We start from the raw sequence: 18311 nt of genomic DNA on the forward strand, positions 1-18311 counted from the left end.
CCATTTCAGGAGGTAGCATATGATCAGGAACCGATGGTACTGAAGGAAGAAGCCCAAGCTGCATTGAAGGCATTGGTGAAAAACAAGGCTCTGGGAACTGATGGAGTACCAACTGAGATGTTTGAACAAATGGATACAGCACTGGAAGTGCTCACTTGACAATGCCAAGAAAGTTGGATCAAGAGGCAGTTGTTTGAACAGAGCAAGGGGTACTGCATGATTTAAAGTCAGGAAAGGTGTGCATCAGGGTTGTATCCTTTCACCATACCTATTCAATCTGTATGCTGAGCAAATAATCTGAGAATCTGGACTATATGAAGAAGAATAGCACATTAGGATTGGGGGAAGACTCATTAATAACCTCCGTTATGCAGATGACACAGCCTTGCTTGCTGAAAGTGAAGACGTGAAGCACTTGCTGATGGAGATCAAAGACCACTGCCTTCAGTATGGATTACATCTCAACATAAAGAAAACAAAAATCCTCACAACTGGACCAAAAAGCAACATCACGACAAATGGAGAAAAGATTGAGGTTGTCAAGGATTTCACTTTACTTGGATCCACAATCAACAGCTGTGGAAGCAGCAGTGAAGAAATTAAAAGACACATTGCATTCAGCAAATTGGCTGCAAGAGAACCTTAATTAAAGTGTTGAAAAGCAAAAATGTCACCTTAAAGACTAAGGTGTGCCTGACCCAAGCCATGGTGTTTTCAGTTGCCTCACATGCGTGCAAAAGCCAGACAATGGATAAGGAAGATCGAAGAAGAATTGATACCTTCGAATTATGTTGGTGAAGAATATTGAATATACCATAGACTGCCAAAAGAACAAGCAAATCTGTCTTGGAAGAAGTACAACCAGAATGCTCCTTGGAAGCAAGGATGGCATGACTGCCTCTCACATACTTTGGACATGTTGTCAGCAGGGATCAGTCCCTGGAGAAAGGACATCATGCCTGGTAAAGTAGAGGGTCAGCAAAAAAGAGGAAAACCCTCAAAGAAGTGGATTAACACAGTGGCTGCAATGATTGGCTCAAGCATAGCAACAATTATGAGGACTGGGCAGTCTTTTGTTCTGTTGTGCATGGGGTCACCCTGAGTTGGAACTGACTAGACGGCACCCAACAACAACATCATTCAGTCTGTACGGTGAGCATATAATCTTAGAAGCTGGACTGTATGAAGAACATGCATTCAGGATTAGTGGAAGACTCCTTAAGAACCTGTGATATGCAGATGACACAGCCTTGCTTGAGAAAGTGAAGAGGACTTGAAGCACTTACAGATGAACATCAAAGAGTACAGCCTTCAGTATAGATTACACCTCAACATAAAGAAAACAGAATTCCTTGCAACTGGACCCAGTAAGCAACATCATGGTAAATGGAAAAATTATCGAAGTTGTCAAGGATTTAATTTTACTTGAATCCCAGTCAGCACCCATAAAAACCGCGATTCAAGACATGAAACAACGCATTGGGCAGATCTGCTGCAAAAGACCTCTTTAAAGTATCGAAAAGCAAAGATGTCACTTTGAGGACTAAGGTTCACCTGACCCAAGCCATGATACTTTCAGTTGCCTCATGTGCATGAGAAAGCTGGACAATGAATAAGGAAGACTGAAGAAGAATTTATGCCTTTGAATTATGGTGTTATGGTGTTGGCGGTGAATATTGAATATCCCATGAATTGCTGGAAGAACAAGTAAGTCAGTCTTGGAAGAAGTACAGCCAGAGTACTCCTTGGAAGCAAGGATGGCATGTTATCAGGAGGGACCAGTCCCTAGAGAAGGACATCCTGCTTGGTAAGGTAGAGGGGTCAGCGAAAAAGAGGAAGACACTAAATGAGATGGATTGATGCGGTAACTGCAACAGTGGGCTGGAACACAGCAATGATTGTGAGGATGGCGCAGGACCAGGCAGTGTTTCCTTCTATTGTGCTGTCGCTGTGAGACAGAACCAGCTTGACTGCACCTTGCAACAACATATTCCCAGAGTTCATTTACCTCAAAGACCACTTCTCTTTGTTGATACTGGTGTGGGGCTTCAGGGATTGTATACTCAGTTCTCTGGTCACATCAAATGCCCCCAGTGAGAAAATCTAGCAGTTAGGTGCTTTGAATGAGGAGGTGAACTTTTGGTACAAAGCTAAAAGCTTGTACTGAAGAAATCTTAAAATGAATAGGCCGTTTTGGCTGCAACCTTTTACCATCTAAGAAAAGATGAAAACTCTACTAATTTATATGTTGAAAGATCTTTCCCTTTTTACCATCTGTTAGTTCCTGTACCAGATTCTGCCTCTAGGATAAAAGAATCAAGCTAAACAGATTTTTTTTTTTTTAAAGGTGCTTTTAACTTTACCACAAAGTATCTGTTTTCAGCACAGTTAATAATGAACAGAAATTTTAGGGTCCATCACATTTAGGGGACACCGTGCATGGTACTGTGTATACTTAAGGAGTGTGTAAAATAATGTAATAGTAGGCCATAAGTCAGGGGAAATGTGTATCAGTAAAGTGTTGAAGCGCTTTCTGTAGGGTGATCACGTAGTTTCATCAAGGAGGGACATATGAGCTGGGCTTTGGAGCCTGGGTGATGAAGGATAGCTTGGTGCAGAATGGGGAGCGCATTCAAAGCAAGGGGAATATCTAAAGAAGTCCACTGACAGATCCTAAAGAATTTGGCCACCCACTCTTCTAACACCAAGTCTAGAGAATATAAATGGCAACATTATTTAGAGAGGAAAAAAGGGAATGTTTGGCAGATCCCAGGGAATTCTGGTTAGTCATTAATTCAGTTCTATTCTCGTCAGGTGTCAAAAAAATGCCAGCTAAGCACTAATTTCAGAAGATTAAGACCATAGAAAGTGCTAAAGTTGTCACTGTTCCACTCACCAAATGGCAGTGAGGCTGTTCTCCTGTAGATGGAGCAAAGGTCTCCTGTTTGGCAAAGGTCAGGTTGTCACCCCTATCGAAAGATACCCCCCATTGTTTCCCCTGTAGGAACCCCCCACCCCCATAATTGTCTAACAAACATCAAACATTTTGCTGTTAGGGAAAAGCGTGGCAACTTGTAAATGGAGGGGGAGAAACTGAAGGAGATCACGTGCCAGGTTTGAAAGTGACTTACAAGTTTGCGTTCAGAGTTTGGCATTTTGTTCTGCACTGCTTGTGTCTGTAATACATCCCTTAGAGCTGTATCGATTCTAGAATATTCTTAATGGTGGGGGGCGTGGTGTGGGTGAGGGCGGAATGGGTGGGCTAGATAGAGAGTAACATGAAGCTCCTTCTAAGACAGAAACTGCAATGTGTGTAGTCGTGCCTTCTAGTGCCCCTCAAAGATCCGAAATAACCTTCTTAGTTCAGGAACGTGGCATTTTTATGTTTAAGTTATGATTAATTGAAAAGATATAGTAATTTACCAAATTTGCGATTGTTTCGAATTTTTTAATAACTAGCCAGTTGATGAATTTGAACTGCCGATCTTTTGGTTAGCAGCCATAGCACTGAACCACTACGCCACCAGGGTTTCCTGAATTTCTAGAACAAGTGTCAAATAGGCTTCCGTGGCCTTGGTTTCTGTTGTGGTGGGAGTATAGCACCAATGAAGTGGCTTTCAGAATCAAGGAGTAGTGGTTTTGCACTCTCTCCTGAGTATCAAAGTGCCTCTCACATTCTCGCTCATTATCCTTTCTCCGCTGACCTTTTCTTTGCTCTCCTTTAGCCGCCTGCTGTTGTCACACTTGGACCTCATCACGGTTACAGACTGTTTTCAAATTCTAAACAGTGACTCTTTGAGCCTGAGGTCCTCTCCTCACAGCTGACTTTGTCCAGTCGTCCTGCTGTGGCAGCACTGATTCGCAGGGAGACCCATCCATCTCAGTGTTTTCTCATTGCTGCCCCAGCCTGTGTATCCCTTCTCATCCAGCTTAGAGTTCGTGGTCCGTCATTGTATCAGCTCCCTTGCAGATATCCTCAACTCCCTTCCTTTTGCTTGCCTACAAAATCTCCAACTCTGGGTGGACCTACCCTGCCACTGTGGGTCTGCACTCATTGCTGGGAAAAAGTCACGTAACTGTGCAGGATGGGTTCACTTGGAGTTCCTTGTCACAAACCTCAGGAGGACTCGCCACCCTGCCTAGCAATCTTACCGTGTTTCTGCAATAAACTTGGTCTTTCATTCTCCAGAAATGAAAGAAATGGATTGTCCACTTTCTGTCCTCACACCTCTACCCTTTGTGCTCTCAGCTGACTGCCCTACACCAACTAAGCTGAGAAAGTAGAAGCCTCAGACCGGAACTCTCTCCTGTTTTCCATCAAGTCTCAGAGCCTGCCTATATTTGCATGCACACTTACCTGCCTTTCAATTGTAGTGAAAGAAAGGTTGTTGTCTCACAGAATCTGGTTTGTTTCCTCTAAATTTCAGTTGTTTTTATCGCTAGACCTGACCTCTGGCAGATCTGTTGGCTCCATGAAGGCAAGAACCATGTCTGTTTGTCTCAGTCTCATACCCCCAGCATCAGGTCATGTGTCCTGACAAACATTAGTGCTCAGGAAATTTTGGGGAGCAAAGCTAATAAAACCGTAGAATTCTGTATATTAAGATGGGTTGTAAAATTGGATATTATGACTTTGGAGAAGACTTTTGACCAGCTATTGTCATATCTCTTTTGCTTGTATTATAAAATTCAACGCCATTTTAGTTGGCAAAATGCTGTCAATCAGTTAAAAACTGGGAACCTTCCTTTTTTATTTTAATAACTTCATTGAGATATAATTCATAGCCTATAAAATTCACCCTTTCCAAGCATGCATTTCAGTGGTTTTTAGTTTATTCATAGAGTTATGCAACCATCACCACTATGCAATTTTAGAACATTTTTTCATCACCTCAAAAAGAAATTTCCATACTCACTAGCAGTCACTCCTCACTCTCCCTTCTCCTCACCTCCTGACAGCTGCTAATCTACTTTCTGTCTCTACGGATTTGCCTGTTCTAGGGATTTCATATAAATGGAATCAGACGATACGTGGCCTTCTGGGTTTGGCTTCCTTCACTTAGTATAATGATACAATGTTTTCAGTGTCATCCATGTTGTGGCACGTACTGGTGCTTCGTTCCTTTTTAAGGCCAGAAGTGGCTGCACCATCTTACATTTCCACTGGCAGTGTAGGGCTCCAGTTTCTCCACATCCATGCTAACACTTGTTCATTGTCTTTTTTTACTGTAGCCCGCCTAGTGGGTGGGAAGTGATAACTCATTGTGGTTTTAACTTGCATTTACCTCATGATTAATGACATTGAGCATCTTTTCATGTGCTGTTGGCCATTTGTATATGCTCTTCAGAGAAATGTCTGTTCAGAGCTGTTTTTAAAAAATATTTTATTGAGCTTTTGGTGAAAGTTTACAGAGCAAATTAGGTTCCCATTTAACAGTTTCTGTAGTTGGTGACATTTTCCACGTTGTGTCAACTTTCTCCATATTTCCATTCTGGTTGCTCCATCTCCATTAATCTAGCTTCCCTGACCCTCCCCCAACCTTCTCACCTATGCTATAGGGTATATGTTGATTATAGGTCTCATATAGATTTTTTTTTTAAAGGAGCACAGTACTCATGGGTGATATTTGTTTATTTTATGAGTCAATCTGCTATCTAAAAGGTGACGTCTGGGAATAGTTTCAGTTCATGGTTTAAAGGGTTTATCTCAGGGTGGTAGTCTCGGGCATTCCTCTAGTCTCTACGGGTCCGGTAAGTCTGGCCTTTTTTTTAAAATAGGAACTACGGTTTTGTTCTACAATTTTCTCCCATCTCTCCGGGGCCATCTGTTGTGGCCCAGGTCAGAATCATCAGTAGCCAGTCACCGTCTAGTTCTTCTGGTGTCTGGATAGATGAGGTTGTGGCTCGTGTAGGTAGTAAGTCGTATAGACTAGATTCCTCTTTGGTTTCCTTCTTTCTCTTTTGCTCCAGATGAATAGAGACCAACAGTTATATTTTAAATGGCTGCTCACAAACCTTTAAGACCCCAGATGCTACTTACCATACTTAGATTTAGAACATAAACTTTATAGACTGTGTTGTGCCAATTGACCAAGTTGTCCTACAAAGCTATGGTCTTAAGCCTTCAAACCCAGTAAAGCAGTCCTGCGAGGTGTTTTGTTATGTCTGGGCGGTAACGGTGACTGTGTCCCCTGTGTGCTTTAGTATGTATATGAATATATGTATGCCACACGCAGACATGTTTGTATCTCTGCCTACAGATACACCTATGTACGCATACATGTATACACACGTAAACACCCTTGTGGCGTAGTGGTTAAGAGTTCAGCTGCTAACCAAAAGATCGACAGTTCGAATCCACCAGGCACTCCTTGGAAGCCCTATGCAACAGTCCTACTCTGTCCTATACGGTCACTATGAGTCAGGTTGATTCGACAGCAGCGGAGGTTTTTTTTTTTATATGTAACCACTCATGTATTTTTTATTATTTCTGCTGTCATTGCCAAATTATATCTGTTTGCATCTTTTGCCCGTTCTTTAATTGGGTTATTTGTCTTTTTATTGTTGAGTAATAAGAGGTCTTTGTGTATCCTAGGTGTAAGTCCCTTATCAGATAGAGGATTTGCAAAAATTTTCTCCCATTCTGTGGGTTGTCTTCTCACTTTCCTGATGAAATCCTTTGAAGCACTAAAGTTTTACATTTTGATAAAGTCTCATTTATCTGTTTTTTTCTTCTGTTCCTTGTGCTTTTGGTGTCATTTAAGAAAACACTGCCTGATAGAAGGTCGTGGAGATTTAGTCCTGTGTACTCCATTTTAGGAGTTTTATGCTTTTAGCTCTTACATTTAGTTCTATGATCCATTTGAGTTAATTTGCATATATGGTATGAGGTAAGGGCACAAATTCATTCTTTGGCATTTGTACTGTCTGAGCATTTTTTGTTGAAAAGACTGTTCTTTCCCCATTGAAGGGTCTTCGTAGCCTTGTCAAATATCAATTAGCTGTAAATGTGAAGGCTTATTTCTGAAATAGGGAAATGTGAGCCCTCCATCAGATAATTCCTAACCTTTTCTGGACTATAGAAACCTTTTTGAGAACCTTATAAAAACCTACGTACCCAGGAAATTGTACATAAATAGAAAATTCTGCAGAAGATTTTGTTGCATTGAAGATATGTATTCTTTCAATTAAAAAGAAACGAAGTAAATCTAGATTAGACAAAGTGAATTTCAGTTCTGCTCAAAAGTGAATTTCAGTTGATACAGTTACATAAATTGAATATTCAAACGGTAGTGCCATGTTGTTTTCGACATCTAGTTGGTCTTTATTCTTTTGTTTTGATTGTAACAGTCTCCGCTCAGATTCTCAAAGACCTGATAGTAGCAGATGGAATCGGGGTTCTCAGGTGAGAGTGGGATCTCTAAGCCTAAGTTATGTTTACAGTTTTATTATAGCAAAAAAGATACCAACGAAGAGACACATAGGGCAAGGGCTGGGAGGGTTCCCAGGGCAGAGCTTCCATGTCCGAAAAAGGGATCCACTACCCTCCCTTCTACATTGACATCTGTCACCAACCAGGAAATCCCTGGAGCTTCAGTACCCAGAACTTTTATATTGGGGTTCTAAAACGTAGTCATGGATTGAGTCATATGGCTGGACTCAACCTCCAGCCCCGAGATAAATTCTTCAGGTAAAGTTAATTGTAAACCTCATAGGTAGGTTTCCCATCACACAGGTGCACAGACTTCTCTAAGATACATTTACTTGAAAGGAATTACTTGGCCATGGGATATGTGATTCTGCAGCTTTGATGCAAAACTGTTTTCCAAAGTGGCTGTCCCCAATTTTACTGCAGCTAGCAGCATGTGACGGTCGCCTTGCTCCACGCCAGCTTCAGCATTTGGCATTGTTGAAGGCTTTTTCATTTTAGCCAAGCTGATGGGTATATTGTGGTATCTTACTGTGGATTTAATGTATCGTTCCTTCATTATTTATGAGGTTATACACCTTTTCATGTGTTTATTAGCCATTTGGATTTCCTTTTGCAATGTACCTCTTCAAGTCTTTTGTCCATTTTTCTATTGAGTTTATTTTTCTTATTGATTTGTAGGAATTTATTATATTCTGGATAAGATTCCTTTGGTGCCCTTCTCCCAATCGGGCTTAGCATCTCGCTTTTTTTTTTTTTTTATTAACTTTTATTAATAAAAGTGAACGTTTACAAATCAAGTCAAACTGTCACGTATAAGTTTATATACACCTTACTCCGTACTCCCACTTGCTCTCCCCCTAATGAGTCAGCCTTTCCAGTCTCTCCTTTGGTGACAATTTTGCCAGCTTCCAACTCTCTCTATCCTCCCATCCCCCCTCCAGACAGGAGATGCCAACACAGTCTCAAGTGTCCACCTGATACAAATAGCTCACTCCTCATCAGCATCTCTCTCCTCCCCACTGTCCAGTCCCTTTTATGTCTGATGAGTTGTCTTCGGGAATGGTTTCTGTCCTAGGCCAACAGAAGGTTTGGGGACCATGACCGCCAGGATTCCTCTAGTCTCAGTCAGACCATTAAGTATGGTCTTTTTGTGAGAATTTGGGGTCCACATCCCACTGATCTCCTGCTCCCTCAGGGGTTCTCTGTTGTGCTCCCTGTCAGGGCGGTCATCGGTTGTGGCCAGATACCAACTAGTTCTTCTGGTCTCAGGATGATGTAGGTCTCTGGTTCATGTGGCCCTTTCTGTCTCTTGGGCTCTTAGTTATCGTGTGACCTTGGTGTTCTTGATTCTCCTTTGATCCAGGTGGGTTGAGACCAATTGATGCATCTTAGATGGCCGCTTGTTAGCATTTAAGACCCCAGACGCCACATTTCAAAGTGGGCTGCAGAATGTTTTCATAATAAAATTATTTTGCCAATTGACTTAGAAGTCCCCTTAAACCATGGTCCCCAAACCCCGGCTCTTGCTCCACTGACCTTTGAAGCATTCAGTTTATCCCGGAAACTTCTTTGCTTTTGGTCCAGTCCAGTTGAGCTGACCTTCCATGTATTGAGTATTGTCCTTCCCTTCACCTAAAGCAGTGCTTATCTACTAACTAATCAGTAAAAAACCCTCTCCCACCCTGCCTCCCTCCCTCCCTCATAACCACAAAAGTATGTGTTCTTCTTAGTTTATACTGTTTCTCAAGATCTTATAATAGTGGTCTTATACAATATTTGTCCTTTTGCCTCTGACTTATTTCGCTCAGCATAATGCCTTCCAGGTTCTTCCACGTTATGAAATGTTTCACAGATTCGTCACTGTTCTTTATCGATGCGTAGTATTCCATTGTGTGAATATACCACAATTTATTTAACCATTCATCCGTTGATGGACACCTTGGTTGCTTCCAGTTTTTTGCTATTGTAAACAGAGCTGCAATAAACATGGGTGTGCATATACCTGTTTGTGTGAAGGCTCTTATTTCTCTAGGGTATATTCCGAGGAATGGGATTTCTGGGTTGTATGGTAGTTCTATTTCTAACTGTTTAAGATAATGCCAGATAGATTTCCAAAGTGGTTGTACCATTTTACATTCCCACCAGCAGTGTATAAGAGTTCCAATCTCTTCGCAGCCTCTCCAACGTTTATTATTTTGTGTTTTTTGGATTAATGCCAGCCTTGTTGGAGTGAGATGGAATCTCATTGTAGTTTTAATTTGCATTTCTCTAATGGCTAATGATTGAGAGCATTTTCTCATGTATCTGTTAGCTGCCTGATATCTTCTTTAGTGAAGTGCGTGTTCATATCCTTTGCCCACTTCTTGATTGGGTTGTTTGTCTTTTTGTGGTTGAGTTTTGACAGAATCGTATAGATTTTAGAGATCAGGCGCTGGTTGGAGATGTCATAGCTGAAAATTATCATCTCGCTTTTTATAGTTTAATGAATAGAAGTTATTTTATTATGATTGAAGAATCAGTGTTTTCCCTCATGGATAGTACTTTTTTGTGTTTTGATTAAGAAAATCCTTCCTACCACAGAATAACCAACCCCGTTGCCATGGAATCGATTCCGACTCATAGTGACCACGTATGACAGAGTACAACTGCCCCACAGAGTTCCCAGGGAGTGGCTGGTGGATTTGAACTGCCAACCTTTTGTGTTGTGAGGGAGTTGCCCAGTTTCACTTTTTTCCATATACATCTGTAACAGGTGTCTCCGCACCTTTCATTGAAAAGCCCATCCCTGCCGAGTGCTGCTCAGGGCCTCCTGTGTTACGTGTATTGCTGCATGCTGGGGTCTGTGTCAGGCTCTTGCTCCTGCCCTACTACCTGCATTCCGATAGCGTTCCAGTAAGTCTTGCTACCTGGTAGAGCTTTTGTTCTTTTCAAGAATGATTTGCATATTCTTGGCCCTTTGTCCACAATTTTAGAATCAGCTCATCAGGTCCACAGGTTTTGATTGAGATTAAATTGAATCTATAGATCACTTTGAGGAGAATTGATGGACAGTAAAATCTGTGGAAGCTGGAACCTGTGTAAGGCGGAAACCTGTCAGCGAAAGAAAACTCAAATATTTTCCACTAATAGTGATGTCAAAGGCGGAAAACTTGCAAGACCCAGAAAAACAAGGCAGTCCTGTTGCAATCTGGCTCTCACAGTTAGCACTGTAATTCATTTTTTAGCTTTATATTGCTGGTATATGGAAATATTTTTATGTACTGATTTTGCATCTACCAGCGTATCTTTTTATCAATTCTTATAATAGCTTTGCTTTTTTCTTTTCTAATACCTCTACCTTTTCATTCTTTTTCTTATTTTAGTACACTAGCTCTATCCTCCACACAGTGTTGACTGCAAGTGACAGCATCAGGGATTCCTGTCTTGTTCTTAATCGCAAAACGACGGCTTTCACGTTATTTGCATGGAAATGCCTAGAAATGCCTTTTACAAACTTATGGAAGTTTCCTCATGTTTCTGATTTGCTTGGAAGTTCTTGTTTGTTACTCTTTCTGGTTGCCATCAAGTCAGATCTGACTGATACCCTATAATCATAAGTAGATGTTGACTTTTATCAAATACTCGTTCTGTATTTTTTAAAACAGTCATATGATTTTTTTCTTTTACTCTATTAATGTGGCGAATTTTATGGATTAATTTTTGTATGTGTGTTAAAACAACCTTGCACACCTTGGGTAGACCTGACTTGATATTTGCATCTTTGCTTCTACATGAGATTCGGCCTATCATTTTCCTTTCTTGCACCCTTTCTGTGTTACAGTATCAAGGTCATGCTGTACTCAGACAAACTGGGGAGTAAGCCCTTTTCTCCCATTATCTGGAGAAAATTTATGTAAAATTGGAATTATTTATTCTTTGAATATTTTATAGAACTTGCTTGTCAGGCTGTTTGAGCCTGCAGGTTTTTTTTTTTGGAAAGGTCTCACTTGGTAATAGTTGTGGGACTTATTCAGGTATTCTATTTCTTCATAATTCAAGTTTGTCCATTTTATCTACATTTTCTAATCTCTTAACACAGAACCGTTGGTAATATATTTGTTGTCCATGTGATCTATAGTTAAATCTATTTTTCAATTCCTAATATTGGTACTTTCTGCCTTGTCTCTTGATCTTACTGGATGTTTACCAATTTTGTAAGCCTTCTCAAAGGATCGGTTTTGGCTTTGATGCTCTATCATGTCTTTGTTTTTTACACCATCGATTTTCTGCTCTTGTATTTTTCCTTCTATCTTCCTTTTTAAGATTTTGCAGATGGTTAGCTCAGTAATTTCCAGTTTCTTTTTTTTTTTAAATAATATATACATTTAAAGCTATGCATTTCCATTTACAAATTCCGTATCCCACAAGTTTTTATTACAGAATAGTTTCATAATTTTCAGATTTTCGTTATCACTTATTCTTTGACCCATGAGTTATTTAGAAGTTTATATTTCTTAATCTCCAAACATATGAGGATTTTCACTTTGTTTTCTGTTATTGATTTCCAGCTTAGTGGAACTAGATCAGAGAATGTGCTCTTTATGATTTTAGGCATTCAAAACATGGCTGTGGCCCAGTCACTTGGTATGAACGGTCTGCATATAACGGAAAGGGATGTGTGTTCTACAGATGTGGGGGCATAGTATTCCATAAATGTCCATTGGGCCATGTTTTTTAATCCTGTCACTCCAGTCTTATACATTTCATGGATTTTGCCTGCACGTTTTATCAGTTACTGTCAGAATCTCCCATTACAATCACTCCTTTGATATCCTCCTGGTGAACTGAAACTTTTATCGTTATGAAGTGAATATATTTATCTCGTTAAACTTTTTGCTTTAAAAATTCTATGTTGCTTAGTATTGATACAGATATGTTTTCTTTTGACTGCCATTTGCATGCTACTTATTTTCCCGTCCTTTTACTTTCAGTCGTGCTGTATCCTTACGTTTCATGGGTGTCTCCTGTAAACAGCATGCTGTTGGTTTGCAAGGTTTAAATCTAGTTGGATAACCCATGTCTTTAACAGGAGCACTTAGCCATTGGCATATAATTACTAATGCATTTGAATTCATATCTCCCATCGTTTGTTCTGTTTCTTTTTTTCTTCACCTTTTTTGGAATTGATTTTTTTTATGTAAACATTTTTTTCTTTACTAGTTTGGAAGTCATACTCTCCGTTTCTCTTCTTTTAGTTATCTCCCAAGAAATTACAATATGCACCTTCAATTTACCAAAGTCTAATGGAAACCCTGGTAGCATAGTGGTTAAGTGCTACGGCTGCTGACCAAAGGGTTGGCAGTTCGAATCCACCAGGTGCTTCTTGGAAACTCTATGGGGCAGCTCTACTCTGTCCTATAGGGTCGCTATGACTTGGAATCGACTCGAGGGCACTGGGTTTGGTTTTGGTTTTTTTGCAATCTTAATCATTACCTTGCCTCTCCAGTAACTTCTTTGTCCTCTTCTGATGTGAGTACTGCTGTTGCTGTGTATGTTAGTTCTTTACATATTTTAAATCCCACGTGACATTTTGTGTTGTGTTGTCAGTGTTCGTGCACATTTGCCCACGTTCATAGCTTCCTTAGCTTTTTATTTTTTCTTGCATCCAGACCTCTCTATGATCACTGTCCTTCAGAGGCACACCCTCTCTTCACTTATCAACATGGTTAGGTTCCAAAGACCAGGTCGTTATGGGAAATCAGCATTAGGCAAAAATGGAGGATGACCACATCAGATTAAAAAAATGGAGGATGACTGCATCATTACATAATTGCAAAATTGCATCATTAGATAACTGCCAAACCACTGAGAATCATGGCCCAGCCAAGTTGACACATAACCTTAGTCCTCACAGCCAGCGTTACTCTCATCTTGCATCTCAACAGCATTCATTACTGCCGGACTTTGTTAATGTGCAAATCAGATAGTAGATTTTTTACTATCGTTGTAAATGTGAAATGTTGGATAAAGAAATAGCCGATAGGGGATGGGAAGTGTACATCCTTTGATGTTTCTTTTGCTGTGGCTTAGCTGGAGGCTAGCTCCTCAGTGTTCAGTTGTTTACAAATACCCACACCCATTGCCTTCGAGTCAATTCTGACTCATAGCGACCCTATAGGACAGAATAGAGTTTCCTAGGCTGCAATCTATATAGGAGCAGGTTGCCAGGTCTTTTCTCCCATGGAGTGGCTGGTGGATTTGATCTGCTGACCTTTCGGTTAGCATCCGAAAGCTTAACCACTGTGTCACAAGTCTCCTTTGTCTATAAATACTTTTAAAATTTTATTTATTTGCCCTACTTGAAACATTTTACCTGACTATTGACTCTAGGTTAGCAGATATTTTCTTGAAGCACATTGAAAGTATTCTAATGTGTTCCAGCTTCCGTTGTTTTGAGAAGTCTCTCATCTTCGCAAGAAATCTGTGTGTTTTCATCTTCCTGCTTTAAGAATTTTCTGTCTTTTGTTTTCTGCAGTTTCACTGTGAGGCGATTAGGTGTAGATTTCTTTTTATTTATCCTCCTTGGGATTTGTTGAGTTTCTTGAATCTGGATCAGTGTCTTTCATTATTTCTGGAATGTCTTTTTATGCCCTCATTATATTGCTTCTGCCTATTTCTCTCCTTACTTCCTGGGACTGATTAAATGCATGTTATAGTTTCTCATTTTATGATTTATGGCTCTTGCCTTCTTATCTGTATTTTCCATCCCCTTGTTTTTCCCTGCTGCATCCTGGATAATTTGACCCATATTCCACTTGATGGGTACACCTGTCAACTGAGTTATGTTTCTCTCTTAGAAATTGTGCCGTAGTTCTGTCTGGTTCTTTGCCCAGTGCTCTCTGGGCGGAAGGGGTGGCCTGTCTCAGTTCTCAGAGAGGGTCAGAGACCTTCCTCTTTGTATTGGACTTCATGAGTGGAATATTCCAGGCATGGCACTTCAAACGAATTTAACTGGTTAACTGGGGCTGTGAGACCCAAAGCAGAACTGTTAGGACTCAGTGTTCTCACCACGTCAGTGCCTTTACCCAGATTTACTGACCGCCTCCCGGTGGCATTTTAAAGCCAGGTGGCATTTACACAGCGGTTGCGGGTCCCATGGCTCATAACCGCTTTACTTCTGATGTCTCTACTGCTCTGTCAGTGAGTCACTTCCCATGTATTTGGGCATGTTCTCCCCCGTAGAATATGGTTACCAGGTGTGCAGGGAAGAGGATAAATTTTGTCCTTGCGTATGTTTCTATACTCTGCAGAATTGTTGGTGAGGTTGTTGTGCATGTCTCAGCTAAATCCCAGCCAGCCTGGTAAGATTTTCAACTTATTGACATACTGACATTTTTTTCCCTTCATCTTAGCTGTGTTGGAGTAGAAGAACATTACGCTTTTGACATTGACCTGTATCACTGTCCCAACTGCGCAGTTCTCCATGGCCCCTCCTTGAGTAAGTACTAGAAGCATAAATAAAATTGAAGTTTAGAATTTAACGAATGCATGATGACGTTTTAACGGTACACTAATTATATTTACACCCACCAAGAACTATAGGGAAGATATTACTGAGGATATTTAGAAAGCATTTTTTTATCTAAAATTTTTAAAAGGTCGAAAGATTAAAATACCATCATTCTTAATAACCAGAGCAAAGTCCCCAAACAAGTACATATTTTCAAAGCTTGCAATGTGAGAAATGGGGTAACGAACTTTTCTGGTTGTGAAAACTTAACTTCAGCTGTTTGTATCTCTTCATAAATTAAACAGACAAACAAAAAAGATCTTTCAGTACTATTTTTGGGCAGTGTATAGAATAAGACTTTAATGCACACATATGCATTATATTTTTAGGAGAAAATTAGCACGTTGATCAGCTAAAATACTGTTTTCTGGATTTTGTTGTCATATTGAATATGGCCAGGAAATCGCACCCAGTCACCTGCTGCACCTGAAGCCCCTCTTGGTGCCGTCCCTAGGAAGGTGGAGGCCAAGAGGACAAGGCCAGACTAAGCCCCTTACCGCACTCTTTTTCCTGAGAGGGTGGGAGCCAGCAGTGGCCTCAGCATCCTCCCAGGTGTGCCAGTAACCTTCACCAGGAATAGATCTGTGTCAGTCAGGGGCTGAAACAGCACAGAGAAGATGGCATTTATTTCTAGGCTTTTACGTATGCTTCAGAGTAATAATGATAACCCTGAATGGCACAAGTGGTTTGCATTGGACTACTAACCTAAAGGTTGGTGGTTCAGATCCACCCAGCAGTACCACGGAAGAAAGGCCTGGTGATCTGCCATGAAGATTACAGCCAAGTGGGGTCTCCGTGAGTCAGGATCAACTCAATGGAGACGTTTTTTTTTTTTCTCCAGAAGAGTAAATTGAAGTATTAATTGTCAGTTTTTCAACCCTGAGAGCAGAGAAAATATTTAAAAGGCTTTGGATTGTGTTACAATTATTTCTTTTCTTAAAGTTTTAGACTGCCAACTAACACTTTTGTGTTCGCAAAACTCAAAACTGTAGACTTAGCCATGTTAGAGCTGGATGGAGCCTTTGCCGGGTGTAACTCGACGCCCCCTTGGGTCAGATGTAGGGAACTGCATACCTTCTTTACTTTGAGTTGCAGCTCTTATTTCTAGTGCTTTTTTTTAAAATAGAAATTTTGTTCTGAGGTTATTGGCAAATACTTTTTTAAAAGAGACTTACTAGCAATTGACTGCTCACCTGTTTTGCTAGTAACATTAATAACTTAATTTCCTTTTAAGAGATTTAGAATTTAAGCTATAAGAATATTAAAATATTTCCTTATAAAGGACAGCTGATCTATTTTGTTAGTTCCACAGTATAAAATCTGAGGTTTAGCAAGTTGTTAAAATTGTTGCATGTCTAATTGGCTAATTTATTGTTGTAAACATTTGTAAAGAATCTTACACAGAGTAGCACTGAAGTATGTATTATATAATTTGAGATGGTTGTTGACTAAGTGAAATTCTTAGCGGAAGTAAATAGTATTGGATTGTTATCTCAAAGGAAACAGCAGTAAAATTTGTACCAGTTTTAGTTTAGACTTTAAGCATATAATCCACAAATGAAATAATTTGAATTAAATTTCTGTGAAATATGAAGTAGATTATTATGGGGCAGGATAATGTAGTGTTTCAAACTCTACCACATGTGATGCAGTCTATTTTCTATTTTTTCCATGTGATTTAATTTTTTAAAAAGCTTGTCCTGCTCACTAAATTGATTTCGCAATCAATAATGGATCACAGTCTACGCTTTGAAACAGGCTGCTTCAGAGAGAAGCTTGCCTGTTATCTGGTCCTTCCTGTCCTGATCCTTGAGTAACTAAGATCAGGTGTTGCCTATCTCTGGGCAGAAGCCCAGCTCTGAGTACCCATAGAGAAATACCTGAGATTCAGTCATCTGTTTTATCTGGATCTGAGGTGCCCCTTGGGCACCTCTCATGCTCCAGCCCTAATTTGGGTTGTCCCTTTAGATGCCTTTTCTTCTGCTATTAAGCCTCTCTGGCTTGCTACCCAGGGTTTCCTGTTCCCAGAAATCCTTATTATAAACCACTTACCACGCCACGCCACGCCATGTTGCCGTTGAGTCGATTCCGACTCATAGCAACTCTATAGGACAGAGTATAACTGCCCCATAGGGTTTCCGAGGAGTGGGCTGGTAGATTCGAACTGCCAACCATTTGGTTAGCAGCCAAGCTTTTAATCAGTGCTCTACCAGGGCTCCCTACCCAGCATAATCCCATTTTATATGGTGAATTTAGACTTCATCCTCCTAATGGGAATTCAGAACTCTCTTTGTGTGCAGGTATCAAAAAACAACCGAACACTTAAACACATTTTCTTTGCTTCTCAGGCACATGCGATCCAAACACAAAGTGTCCTCTCCTTTTCCTATGACCGTGACTGAAATATCCCTTCCAAAGGGGCTGGGCTCCTTCCTGTAGAAATCCAGTCAGCTGTTGCTTAGATTGTCCCTCAACAGGGTTATTGTACCTTTCGGTTAACCTTCTGTAAGTCAGGATGGTTAAAAGGCAATAATAGTCATTGATAGCTAATTACACGCCAGGCACTACACTAAGTCAGTCCTTGACCTGTGTTACCTCACAGCTCAGCCTGGGAATCAGAAAAAGCATGTAGCTCAGTCCCGAGCGATTTGGTGGAGCTGGAGTCTGAACCCGAAGTCCGTTCCCTGGGCTAGTTCAGCTGTTCCGCACATACACAGATTAAAACGGTGTAATTCCATGGTTCACCTGTCAGATGAGTCAGTTTTTATTTTTAATGCCGATGCTTGTTACTGACGACGGCCTTGAAATAGGCTGCTTATACGGTAATGGTGAGAACCAGAGGTACTACCACTTTGCTGCAGGCGGTTTTGCAATCCGTAGTAAGAACCTTAAAAATGTTGATAGCCTGACTTTCAGCATTTCTGGGGAACTCATCCTGAGGAATTAGAGAAGCGGATTTATGTATGTGAATATTAATCTCCACATTGAAGAAAGATTCAGGATGAACTAAGTGCTTTAAGACTCAAAAAATGATTATAATACGGTGTACCCACATCTGAAATTCTAGGCTGCCTTTAAATTGCTTTTGAGGATTTAACCAGGGGAAAGCCTCGTGATATAATAAGAAATGCAAGGAGGAGAAACATTGTGATCCCAGGTGAAAATAATCTATAGATGCAGAAAAAAAGCCTAGCATGAAATAAGCTTGAATTTTAGAAGTAGTTTCAAATGAGAGAAGTCATGTAAAATGCCTTAATGGGTGCTCCAAAATCATCATTTAGTTTATAATTTTCTCTGGTTCTTTTTTTTTTTTTTTTTTAAGACCTGAAA

The 18311-nt window shown here is 40.4% G+C and overlaps 1 protein-coding gene across 1 annotated transcript in view; it reads left to right on the top strand.

Annotated features, from left to right (window-relative positions):
- The window catches only part of KDM7A (lysine demethylase 7A), an 82906-nt gene that overhangs the window by 25983 nt on the left and 38612 nt on the right, over nucleotides 1-18311 (top strand). The window contains exon 2 of the mRNA XM_049893179.1: nucleotides 14824-14909. Within this exon, the coding sequence (XP_049749136.1) occupies nucleotides 14824-14909 (86 nt within the window). The remainder of the gene's footprint in view (nucleotides 1-14823; nucleotides 14910-18311) is intronic.

This window comes from Elephas maximus, chromosome 8 (assembly GCF_024166365.1).
Source record: "Elephas maximus indicus isolate mEleMax1 chromosome 8, mEleMax1 primary haplotype, whole genome shotgun sequence".
NCBI lineage: Eukaryota > Metazoa > Chordata > Mammalia > Proboscidea > Elephantidae > Elephas > Elephas maximus.